The sequence below is a fragment of the Falco rusticolus genome, chromosome 5 (assembly GCF_015220075.1).
Source record: "Falco rusticolus isolate bFalRus1 chromosome 5, bFalRus1.pri, whole genome shotgun sequence".
Lineage (NCBI taxonomy): Eukaryota > Metazoa > Chordata > Aves > Falconiformes > Falconidae > Falco > Falco rusticolus.
In genome coordinates this window covers 25,886,343-25,899,883 of record NC_051191.1, presented here as the reverse complement: position 1 = coordinate 25,899,883, position 13,541 = coordinate 25,886,343, and the positions used below count along the sequence as shown (strand labels likewise).

Genomic DNA, 13,541 nt, shown 5'->3' with positions numbered 1-13,541 from the left:
TCCTTGTAGTTGTCACTAAAAAAAATAATTTAAAAGATATCCATTTATCTGTCTTCTAAGTGCATTTTACACTTTGAAGCATTTTTGCCGTTGGGAATAACAGAATCCCTAACTGAAGCAAAGGAGGTTTCTTACTCTTGTGTCAGTAAATAATACACTACAGAAAGCAAAAAAAGCACGAAGTTGGCAAGCATCCATCTTTTGTGGAGCATTCTACCTTCCTGGAGAGCAAGTGTGCTAGAGCTAAGGCTTGAAAGGGTGCTTTAGCAGAAGCCTCAGACAAAACCAGAACTCACTGAACTGTTCACTGGAGAATTTATAATCAAGTAAACCAAAGACAAAACCTAACAAACTAAAAATTACTTACAAAACATTTCATAGCACTTCAAAAAGTGTCAGACACAGAGTCCAGATTTCCTAAGGTCAGTTCTCTAATTTTCTCCTCTAGATGATCTTTCCTCCCCTAGTTTTATTTCAGATGTGCTGGATGATTCACCTGAAGGTTAAGTAGTTAATGATGTAGGACAATGATTTGGTGCGCTTAAGTCACCAAACACACAGCGAGGAAATGAAACATCAAAATTACTCTGCATTCACAGTAATAAAGACTATTCTAAAAATATCATGCACATGAATACATACACAGAAAACCCAGCTTAAGCTTCACACTAGAATGTACATGAGGAATAGATATTCAAAAGTCTCAAGGATACACAACCCTTTAAATAAGTTGCAAACATAATGATAACGTGACTTCGTAGTATTTTTTAAAATTCATAAGTAAGGCAAAAGGAAAGCATAAACAGTTCGGCCAAGCAAGTGACTTTAGTGTTAGCCTACATTAACGTGGTACATTAATTATCCCATGAATGGTATCTTGAAAATTGTAAAGATTCAAACACCAATGATAGAATACAAGGTATTCCTCAAACCAGCAGAGGTCAGGATATCATCAGGAGTATAACCAGGAGTCCAATACAGGACCATTACTGTATGATTATAAAAAGACACGAGACTTGCAATTTAACATTGACTCAGTTTCTATGCTGACACTTTGTCTGAGACAGCATGAATACAATATGGGACAGAGGACTGAGACACTATTTCCCTCCAATAATTTAAGGCTAACTACAAAGCCATAGTGAATCGGAGCTGCAAAACATACTATAATAACTACAAGCTGTCTAATACTTATGTTCATAGGCTCACCACCCTGCTGTGTCCTTCTGAAGGAAACAAAATTATATATGCACTCATTATGTTATTAAATGTAATGAAACATGGGCAGGAAAAGACAACTATCTCAGGCTGCAAACACAGAAACACACATGAACCAATTCAAAACAAAAAGGACTCACAAGTTCCCTTCTTTCATGAGAAGCATTTCTTACCAGCCCTATACTGAAGCTCAAAATAATTCAGTTTGAGAACCACAGAACACCTCGGGGAGATGTGCTGCCTTGGAACAAGTCATCCCATCCTTCTTCCATGCACCTACCGATTTGTGCAGCCAAGAGGGCTACCTTAAATTTACAGCTTAAAATATTTTACCTTGAGCTTTGTGATGATACAGAAGATCCATATGGACAAACAAAAAGGATGTGATCTGGTCTTGTAGATAACAATGGGCCTGACAGACCAAGGGGAAATACCAAGAGTAATAAGGTCCAGACAAGCAGAAATTAAGCTCCATTTATTTTAATGAAAGCTTTCCATGTTCCCAAGTATCAGTTCCCCAGCTTCTCCTCCAGTACCCTCCAGCAGCAGAAGGAATTTTGAACTAGAGCCTGCACCAGCTTCTGACAGGTCTTGCATGTCCAGAACACACCTGGCTCGTCTCAGCATTACAAGGGAGGCTGTCATGTTTCAGTGGCAGCCAGAATATTTGTCACCATTTACCAAACTAGAAAAGCAAGCTACACTCCTCAGGGGATGGCTGCATACACCTCAGCATCAAGCCACCACCTCACTTAGACAATCCATCCATCCATCCAGCACAGCTAATGACAGCTTGTGACACAGAGACAACAGCTCTTGCTCTTCCAGGGCAGAGACCAATTTGATCTCTTAAGCAGCTCTTGTTGCCTTTACTAACTCATATAATTGCTGAGGAAAAAAGAGGTCTTGCTGCAACTAGTAGATGTAAGATCATGTGGGCCCCAAGGGATCTGTAGGCAAGTTAACATACTGCTTTGGGAATGCAAATCACTAAAATGCTTCATTTCATTTCACAGTGATTTATATATAAAAAGTTGTAAGCCTGTAAACGTTTACTTCCTAGTCAAAAAAAATGGAAGGCACTGGGCTTACCTTTTCTATTGCTGCATCGTGGACAGGAAGCTCCTCTGGACTGAAAACAAAGAGATAGTCCACATATTAGCCTTGGTTAATCTTGGCACAAAAATAATTTCGGTACAGGTTCTTACAAGTAATCATTTAGAGTAGCAACATGTAGTAACAAGTAAACAAGGATTTTGAACTTTAAAGAAGACAGACAATGACACACAGGAACCCTTGGAATTTATTTTTTAACCACAGTAAAACAATATATTAAGTACAGAATTAGGACTATTTCAGTCTTAAACCTTCAAAATCATAGTTGCATAGCTTCAAAAGACAATGACTTAACATTTTTAGTTTTTTTCTTCTGTAAAACCACCCTGTGCTGTACTACTGAACTGAAAGCTAAGGGAATTTTCGTTTTGTTTATCAGACCATACTACTCAGCTGAAACACCCCTATCAAAGGTTTTCCTTCTTTACTACTGTGCCCTGTGAAAGGCACTGAGGCTTTGCTTGACTTAGGAGAAGTCTACAAAACTCTGTAAAACTCACTCTGACTAACAGGGAGGAAGTGGCAGGGGGAAAAAAGAAAAACCCAGACTATTAGCAAAAATCAGTTTTATTACTAGGGATCTAATTGTTTTAAAAAACACAGTCCTTTAACTTCTTAGCCTAACTCTAAAAAGGTAGGTTATGAATGGAAAGCTTGAAAAGAAGCCTTTGAACAGATACATTTTCAGTCTTTATATTATTTTAGTTTTTCTTAGTTAAAGAACTTCTGCTTTTCTTATCAAAAATAACTGGACCACTCTGATGCCAAATGAACCTGTTTGCCTGCATCATCTGCAGCTTCTGAAAATGTAGCAGCTCATCTGTAAGTAGCAAGGCTCCATTTTTCTGTTCTACAGATCAGATAAATAACACACCCAACAAAACCCTCCTTAAAAGGGACTAGGACTAAAAAACAGGCATCATGTAGAATCCTTTTTTTTTAAAAAAAAAAAAAGTTTCTACCAAGTTTTGATATTATGGAAAAATTCCTACCCACATCATTATAGCTTTCTATAATAGAATATTAAAACCCAGTATTTTAAACCTGTACCAAATCTGCAAGGGCAAGAAATCCACTGAGGAAGGCTACAAAAGTAGTTGTTGCTGCAGTCAATGCAAGAACAGTCCAACTGAAAATGCTTGAATTATCTTTGATCTCACTTCATTTAAAAGATGCAGTTTCAGATTCAGAAGTTATATTTGAATAAAGAAATACATTTGAAGTACTTCATATAATGAAAAAGCTTGCTCTAAGCAACACCTTTTTGGAGACCACATACACAAGCCAAAGTTTCCAGTACACAGCCTAGAAATTAATTTTAAATCCTGAAGAGCGTTCCCTTTGAACAGCATTGCAAAAAGCATAATCTCTTCATTTAAAAGCACTTTCCAAGTATCTGGAAGTTTTCTTGATGAGCATCAAAATAAAAAAAAAATCTGATTAAAATCTAATTCAGTAGAAATTGCCTATATTCAGTGCTACCTGAGGTTGTAAATGTTATAAAATTACAGTTATATGGTAATGTGTACAATACTAAATTAACAAACCGAAAGTAGGCCCTTTCTAAGCCAAATATCACCTAGAAATTAAGCTTATTTGAACAGAAATGAAAAAATAGGCAAAGGGGAAGAAAAAATTAATAATCTGCTGGGTGGTGGTGGTGGTGATGTTTGTTTTAGATTTAAGTACAAAGATTGCTAAGCCTTTCAAAGGTCACTTAAAATTTTCAGTTCTTTAGTGACAGTTGCAGGTGCTCCCTACCTCCACCAGAAGCACCATGGTGTTCACACAGCAAGACAAGCCCGCAGCAGCCTTGCTCTTTGTGGCCCTACAAGATCACACCAGCAGCTGGCTGCACGCACAAGAAACATTTTTTTTTCTGCCAGTGCTGTCAGCAACGTGCAAGACACCGATCTGACAGTTCTGCATCCCTGCAGACTCACACCAGGCACAGCAACTCATCTGCTGAACTGGTACCTCTTGACAGCTTGTCTTCACATTTCCTAACCTGGCATGGAAGCTAATCACATGAAAGATTGATCAAGACTTCTTTTATCACAAAGTAAGAATATGAATCGCAATGATTTATTAAGGAATTACTCTTTGCTAATTTTGCAAGTTATCACTGATGTGCAAATGAAAGGCATGGCTGAATCTACCAGGCAGTGAAAGAAGGCTCTTTGTCCTGGGAAGCAGATGTGTACTCCCTCACCAAATTAATCCAGCAGCAAACTGATGACCACATCCCTTGTCATTTCTTTAGCTGCACAGCTATGCACTAATACCATATACCTATACATTTTATGCACTGAAATCCCACAGGAGCACATTAAGCCAGCCCCGTATTTTTACTCCCCAAGATGCTGCTGGCAGCTGAGCACCAGGAAAACCTCGCAGAAGCTGAGCACATTGCCCCAGGCTGCTCAGTAACTCACTGGACTGGAACAGGAGCTCCTGGAGATCTTCCTCTCAATTAACTAGATAGCACTGACTACACACATGCACTCACATACATACTATTCAAATCTCTCCTGCAAGGACCGAGGGAAAGGCACAGTGGGCAAACTCTCAATCCCCTAAACATATTTTAAATAAACACATTTCCATTTAGTGTATGCATTTACTATGTAGAAGCACCTTACAATTTTTTTTTCTAAAAAGGATTAGATGGGATCAGACACAAAATCAATTCATGTCTATTAATCAGCGTAATTTTACTGTACCTTCTTTTTCTTTGTAATAAATCTTCTCCTTTCTTTCCCAGCTTAGCCAATCTACTATTGTTATACCTTCATTTTTTAACGTTGCATCTTCTCCCACTGTCCCCAGCCTATTTAAACTTGTATTTTTCCCCCAATCATTTTTATCTGTGATACTTCAAGTAATAATGCAAAGCAGTAAACAATATTAACCTAATATAGCTACTGCCCTAAGATGACTGCTTTCTTTTAATAACTCAAGTAATATTCATTTAGGGGATACAGAGAAGAACAGGACTAATTAACATAATTAGCTTGGAACAATACAATACTTGATATCCAAAAGAGGAGTCACAAAGACAGCTTTTAACTGAACTCATGTAAATAAGGTCTCACTTCACAGAAATGAAATCTTAACACTGTATTGTCCACAATATATAAAGATCCAAACTGGGTAATTTCACTGGTTTAATCAGACAGGAATCAAGAATCATTAGGTCTGGTATGTGCCTTTGCCCCAGGTGTAAGGACAACAGCCTCCCACCCACAGGCTGGGTGGCCCATGCTGGAACCCAACAGCAGTTCAAGGGCTCTGGCATCACAGCATTAAGAGAAAGCTCTAGACAATGTTGTGTACAGGCTTGGGAGCTGAAAAAACTCTGGGACCAAACCCTAACGCCAGTAACGAGCAGGTTCGAGACAATGACATGCTAGGTCTCCTACTAGAAGGCTCTTCAAAGACATTTCATGGACAGGAAATAGACTCCAAGGTTTAACTGGAACTCAGGATCTCTACTCGTGGTCCTCACTGGCGGTGATCTGCAGCACCAGCCAAAGGTCGTCTTTCTACCTTTCAGTCTGAACTACTTCCACCTTCTGGTGAGGACTGTAAGGCCTATAAGAAGTTAAAAACACACCTATAATTTTGAAGAACAAGGACTTGCTTGAAAAAAACTTTCATTATTAATTATACTCGATGAATGGATTTTACATCTTTAAATCCACCACGATGGCTAACACAGGTTTTCATAAATTTTTCAAGATCACTTAAAAGAAATATTATTCTTAAATGCATAAATATCTGACGCTTCAGAACATTGCAGATCTATGGTTTTGACCACTAAGCTATGTGTTGTAATTAGTCTCCTCAAGTAACAGTGGTAGTTTTAAATTGAAATGTCTCAGACTTAACAAGCTTAAGCCACCTACCCACTGCTGCTGTTTAAATCAGTCTTCTTTAGGCAGCACTTTGATATATTTGTTCAATATAAACACATGGAAAGACTTTCTCATATTAGTCACTCATCAGATTTATTCTTTTCCTACATTTGGATTTAAATCCCAAGTAAGTTCCCTGCTGGCTCAAATCACAGCATTTTCCTGCTTCTAGTTTGGATCAAGTAAATTTAAGACGTGTAAATGCACCTCCATCATTTGCAGCTTCAGTGTAGGAGGGAAGAAGTTCAGTGTAACGATCAGCAATCTTCATATGTTGATAACCCCAGAACTGTAAATTCTAGTGGATCAATTCAATTCTTAACAGTTCCAAGCTGTATAAACCCTGACACTGAATTTTTCTTTAGGGGGGTGGGGGGTATGTGGCAAAAATTGACCATAATAGACTAAAAAAATCTTTACCACAAAGCTTACTTGACCAAAGAGCTGTTGTGTTCAAAGTTCTTTGTAAGGTGCATTTTCATTTCTCATAATTTCTATTTCAAACACACCACTTGCTTAACAGCCCTCTCTACTTGCTGTAGTCTTTCTTACCCCAGAGAGAATCAGTCAGTGCACTATGAAGAACTTTGGGGTCCTTTATCCTGAAACATGATGCAGGAATAAGTGTGACATGTACAAGTCATTATTTTTTTATATATAGTCAATTAAATTCAGTATTTCTATATTACTGAACTCAGTATAACGGGGCTATTAAAAAACTTGAATCCTCATCAAACCTGTGGTGCAATCCCTACACAAAATAGCTTCTCAAACTATTTCTCAATTGTTTTCTCATGCTTTCCTCAAAGTACTAAGTGCAATATCACCTTGTATTACTGCATGCACATTTTAACTGAAAACTATTCTGAAATCATATTTGCTGTCACATATTAAATACAATGTGGGGAAATGTTTCTTGCAGAAAACCTATCTTCATGGTCTTGCTAACTTGATCATGAAGAAATATATGCTATGCATTCAGGTTTTCATTCATGATGCAATGGTAAGTGTTTAAATTCAGGAGGAAAACATACTTGCTGCTACCCAGGAGAATTACTCTGAGGGCATTATTAAAAAAAAAAGATTCAGTCATTTATATAGTTTTGAAACTTCCATGATAAGGAATTTCCAAGTGAAACATTCACAAAAACATTAGTAAAGCACAGAGCTCAAATGCACAAGTGTCATGAAATAAATATATGAAAAGTGATCATGCACAGCTAAGATATGAGAAAGAAAGGCAGAATTCAGTTGGCAGATACCTAACAAAAAGGTTTTAGTACAAATGGAGCTGTACAATACAGAACTCAGATTGTTGAGTAACAAATTGCAAAAACATTTCAGTACTCAGATGTGTTAGGAAAAAGCAAATCTTCCCCAAGTATCAACAGTTTCTAGGCTGCGTAATTTGTCAGAAGTGAGTTGTAGGAGTCTAACTTTACTAGACAAAAAATTAGTGTCTCCAGACTAGAAAACCAATTCACAACAATAAACACACTGACTAGGTGTTCTTTTAGGTCTGCCTTCCTTCTAGTGTCAAATACACAAAACTGTCAAGTAATACACCGTATTATGGATAGTTACAACAGTGCTTTGCAACTGAATGATGCCTTATTTTGTATGTATACATACTGTTTCCGCATAGCTTTTACTGCCTCATGTCATATAATATACATACTGATCTGTGTCCTAAAGTTAGCTGAAAAGTGTCTTACAGTCATCTTATAGAACAGAAGATAAATAAGATAATTGTGTAATTCACAGGACACACAGCATTGTTACTTAGACAATTTTTATACTACATTATGTCACAAGATGGGCTACAAAGCAAACTGTTTTCTGAAGTCAACTGAAAAAACCCTCATTAACCATTAGGTAGAAATAAAACTATTTCAGTGTCATGCCTTTCTTTAGACCTCTGATTAAGTTATTCAACTCTTTGTAGCACAAATCTAAAGCATAACTTAAGTGTTGAATTCAGGACAAATTAATTTTCACAACAATTTGGATTATTAATGATTGCTTTAATGCTCCAACCTTTCAATAGACATTAACAGCAATAGTGTCATTTTCAAACCCAGTAATACATGGAACAGATTTCTGAAAATATTAAGGAGAAAGTAAGAAAGCTGTTTTTTAAACTAAATGATAGATTCTCCACAGATAAAATTCCATGGATCACTTCCTTGTTTCCATTACACATTTTACTTCTATAAATCACAATTTGATTGTCTGTGTCTATCAAAGTAATTGGAGCTCTGCTATTGCAATCATCCACTTTGAGTTTTCACTCAATAATCTCTGCACAGTATGGGGGTGGTGACTATAGCAGATGAAAAAATACCTTTCAGAAGTTTTGTTAAAATTCATATGCAAGCCAAAGCAATTAATTAACATACAAGATAAGGCAATTTGATATTGCACAATATAAGTACCAGGAAATATGCTGTAACAAAGAATTTAATGCAGGTAAGATTGGATTGCATGTGATTTTTGTGACTAGGCTTTAGTTACAATTATTATTTGTGGATTCTGTGGATGTTGCTGCCAATATGCACAGCACTGTGCCATGAACATGTAGCTCCTGCCGAGAAAGTCTCAGGTAATGCAACTCTCAGACATAAGATAAATTAAAATCAAAAGATTTATCAAATTCAATTAAATAATTCTCAAAGTGGAGACTTTTTAGTAATTTACTGCTTGGGAGAAGACAACTTTGCTATAAAGTTTGTATTGCCAATATTAAAAGTGATTAAGAAATTAACAGCAAAAAGATACCTGTATTTTCACTGCCACATGCTAAAATAGATGCTTCCTTGTGTCTTTAGTGAAAGGCATGTTATATGCGCAAACTTTAATGCCTTCCAAGCTTGGAATCAAGAAAACCTTTGAGAAAATCTATAATCTGCTTAATTGAGCACAGCAGCATTTCTAGTGACTTCTGATGTCACTAACTGAATATAAACAAACACTAAGGTTAAAAACATCTTCTCAGAATCACATTCTGAGTGTTTTTATAAAAGAGTAAATTTTATCTAAGCTACCTTACAACTCTCAAGAGGGTAAAGGCAAATGAAAAAGAATGAATCTCCTTGCCTTGCTTCTGATTTACATCTGATATATAAATGTCTAAAACACCTAGGATTTTTTCCTTAAGCATACATATGTGTGTGTGTATATATATATATTGCTTTTAAGTAATGCTTAAAGGTTAGTTACTGTACAGCTCTCTTACACTATATATTAATAGCAATCCAGGATTTACATGTTGGCAGCTTTATCTGTATTAAAATTCATGTGCTATACAAAGCATATTCCAACATTAACTAAGATGGTAGTGTTCCAGCAATATATACTTGTTCACTGCTGAAGCTCAATGCTTTATGTACCTGCACTTGCTTCGTTTATGAAATAATCTTCTGCAGTCTCAAATTCCATTTTGGTGGATCTTTCACTTGGGTTGAGAGCAGCAACATCTTTGCACTTATAAAAGCTGTCCAGCCCCAGACCTCTTTTAGCACTTTTTAATTATAGCATCACTGAAGCACACTCTGGCCATTCCTGTATTCTGTTATTTTAATCTTCTAGAAATGCTAAATATAGTAGGAAATGTACATGGCAATAATGAATATGTTATGTTAAATCCTTACATTTTAGAGTTTAAAGAGTAACTCAAACCCAATGCATATTGGTTTATGTATATTGTATAAATTAAATCATATTACCATATTCAATCATTTTTTCAGTTCTGCTACCTAATAACTCTTTTCATAAAAGGAAGCAGTTCACGAATTCCTCGTATACAGTGGGTGATCTTTTACTCAAATCAAGTAGCAGCTGCTGTTAACAAAAATACACTATTTGTCCTTAGTTGGCAGAATTATCCTGCAGCTTATTTTTTGTGTTTGCAATCAAATCTGCGGGATTGAATTCACCTCATTTCCTTCCATAGCTGCAGAGGGTTGTTGAAGTGACAGCCTGGACTAACTCAGCTGAAAGAATGTATTTAAAATTCAAACTTCAGCTTTGGTCCTAAGAATAAGAGTAAGAAATGGGTACAATTATGACAGCTTTAGGGGAAAAAAAAAAAAATACACACCATTTGAAACGATAGCAAACAACAGAACATTCCTTCCTTCCATGGAAAGAACGTGCATAAAGGGATAGTAATAGAAGAACCATACACTACATCATCATGAAAACAGAGGGGTGGTGAGGTGGTGGTGGGTGGTAGTGGGAATTAAAAAAAAAAATCAAAACCTCTTCCAAATGATTCTTAAAAAAAACAACTTTCATTAACAAGAACAAAACTGAATTAGAAGAGCATCTTAAATGCTTTTGTAAAGAATTTGAAATTAGCAGTCCAAACCACAGAAAAAATTGTTAACTTCTAGACACATAGATATTAAAAATGGATGCAACCATGAAAGCACTGCACATGGGCAAAGCTGCTGATTTTCCAATGGAAGCCAAAATTAAACAACAAAAGCATAGCTAAGAGATACACCTGACAACCTAGGACTCTCTTTTTGTGGCTATAAGTACCAATCCAGGATGGGTTCTTTAGCTGTTGTTTGAATTACAGGTGGTTGGCTGCTTCTCTTCATACCGGTCCAAAATAGATAACTTCAAGCCTTGCACAAAATGAGCCGATTCTGGGTTCAAATAGCCTCCTTAGCTTTCTGAGGTTCTAAAGCAAGCCTGTCTCAAACAGTGACCTAGCCAAAACCAGAAGACTGACCCTTCCTCCTTCTTCTGGTGAAGTTCTACCACCAAGAATGCAAGTGGTGTGCAAATACTGTGAGATCCTATATGATTGTTAAACTCACAGGTGATCATCTGGGAGAGAAAGTCTGGCATTCCTCTCCCTTCTGCTAGGTCTGGTTTAGACAATTTTCATGGAACACCTTTGAGCAAATGGCTACTTTTGCCATCAGGCTGGCAAGAAATACTTGTTAAAATAGCAAGTGTGAGGAAAAGTGAACAGCAAAAACATTGAAGAGTTCCTTGCACCACCGAAACATTCAAAAACATTTGCTATTGCAAAATAAGATCAATTTAAGGAAGCAATTACTGAAAACTGCCACAAACATCTCATGCTTTTAGAATTAAGTTCAAACACATCCATGTAAAGAAAAGGTTCACAATGCAACCACCACCATAAGAGGAGATGAATGCAGAGATCAAACTGCACTGTCCATCATGGAAGCAAAGCTGTAAACTAAAACAATCAGGATGGATAACGACTAAGTAAAATTTACAGCAAATCCAATGTACTCTTCCACTGTCAGTGACATTTAAATAAAACTCCCTTTTTTCCTTGGTCTCTAAAACATATGTCTCCAAAACTTAGCCCCATCATTTCACAGCTGCATAATAAGCAGAGATTCATTTCAACTTCTCAGGAGTTCCATAACTGATAAACAGTAAAATTTGTAAAACTTCTTCATTAATGTTTGTTATGATTTCATCAGTGCTGTGTTTTCAAACCAGGCTTTGTGATACAGAAATGCAATTAAAATATTTAGAAGTAGTTCCCTGTGAAAGCATGCAAAGAGGAAAAAAAAAAAAAAAAAAAGATTTTCTCTAATGCTGGGAAGATGGACCTAAAAAAAGCAGCATTCTGAATGTCAATTACTAACCCAAGAAAACTTCTATTTCTCTCCTTAAATAAAAATAGTATCTTCAGTGTACATTGGAGCAAAAGGGAAGAAAATTAAATAGAGCTGAAATTTGTGGTTGGTTTGGGGTTTTTTTGAACACCAGTTTTTCGTTACATTGATTAGCAATTAATATTTCACAGCAAAATCAGTCCAGTGAAGTGATTTTTTTTTTCTTTGGCAGCTGAAAGAGGCTGAACTTAGCACATTTTTTTCCCCCAAGGCACGAAAGAATTAAGCCACCCTCCTGACAAGTAGGCCTGACCCTGTCTCACAAAGCTGAGAAGAAAAGAGGAGAGGAAAATGACAGCAAATCCCTACTGAATGACCACAATACAGTAAGATTTACATTTATCATAGAATGGTTTTGGGTTGGAAGGGACCTTAAAGATCAACTAGTTATTTATAATTGAACTGTTAAGACTAAATATATCATTGTTCTTTTAGCCCATCATCATGTCACTTAATGTGTTTGGTAAAACTTACTGTACCTAGAAAATTAGGGATAGTGGCTGTGTGTCACTATGAACAATAACACCTGCAGCTCTAATAACCTTAGAGCTCTTTCCTTAAACTTTGATGTACAGACTTTTCTACTAAAAATTGGAAATTAAAATGATATAAAACTCCTATTCTTTACATACTACTTTGAATATTACCAAATAACAGCTACCACTCTTCTTTAATTTCTATTACCCAAAGCTTTTGGCATCTCAGCATAACTGCTTTTGCTGTCAAGAACCCTCAGAAATCAGTACTTATATCTCTTATCTAGAGAGACTTTACCTGTGTACCTACTCAAATCAGCAAGGTTTGATGTGTGAGAGTTATTGTCCTTGGACACGTGGTTCAACAGGCGCACTGTAGAAAGTATTAGGGGATGCACAAAGAATATTTTAGATACAAGGGCTATTTTCCAGCAAGGCTATCTATAAATTACCAAGAAACAGAACAAAGGAGAGGACAACTAGTTGCTTATCATGTTGCTCCCTATTAAAAAGTTCAGGGCAAAATAATAACACTGAAAAAAAATCAATAGCTTAATTTGGAGAAATCTAATTGAGTATCTCACAATTCTTGATTGAGCTCTCCATTTCTTTGCTCTCCTAGCTCATTTTTGCAGCTAATAAAAAACACAATACATATTTTTGAAGAGTAAAGTTTGATAGAAGAGAGCAGATAGGCCTCTATCTTAGCAAAGGAAAGAATAACTAATTCTGCATTTAAAAAGCATCTCTGGCAACACAATAATCTCCATCATCAGCAAACTACTCTAAAGGCATGTTCACTGTTTTAAGAGACTCAGGGGTAAAGAATAAGAGTATGAGTCAGATTCTCAGCTGCTGTAATTTGGTATGATTCCGTCAGGATCACCACTGAGGTATTATAAGAGCCATACAACAATCTAACCCAAATTTTTAAGAGAGCTTTCTGAATGTTAGCAGGTAGGAACAACCCACACATCTGTATTTTCTACCATTAGTACTCCTATTGTACATCTTTTCCTTCACTAGAGGAAAAAAACCAACCAAACAAAAACAACCTTGCAAAAATCCAATCTGCCCAACCTCACTACGCTAATCCCTGGATATTCATCAGCATAAAAGCATCTGCCACACTGCACATACAT

The 13,541-nt window shown here is 36.4% G+C and overlaps 1 protein-coding gene across 3 annotated transcripts in view; it reads right to left on the bottom strand.

Moving 5' to 3' along the window:
* Positions 1-13,541, bottom strand: part of USP6NL (USP6 N-terminal like) — a 131,439-nt gene that overhangs the window by 47,478 nt on the left and 70,420 nt on the right. For all 3 annotated transcript variants that reach the window (XM_037388808.1, XM_037388810.1, XM_037388809.1), the window contains one exon: positions 2,311-2,350. In XM_037388808.1, the coding sequence (XP_037244705.1) occupies positions 2,311-2,350 (40 nt within the window). The remainder of the gene's footprint in view (positions 1-2,310; positions 2,351-13,541) is intronic.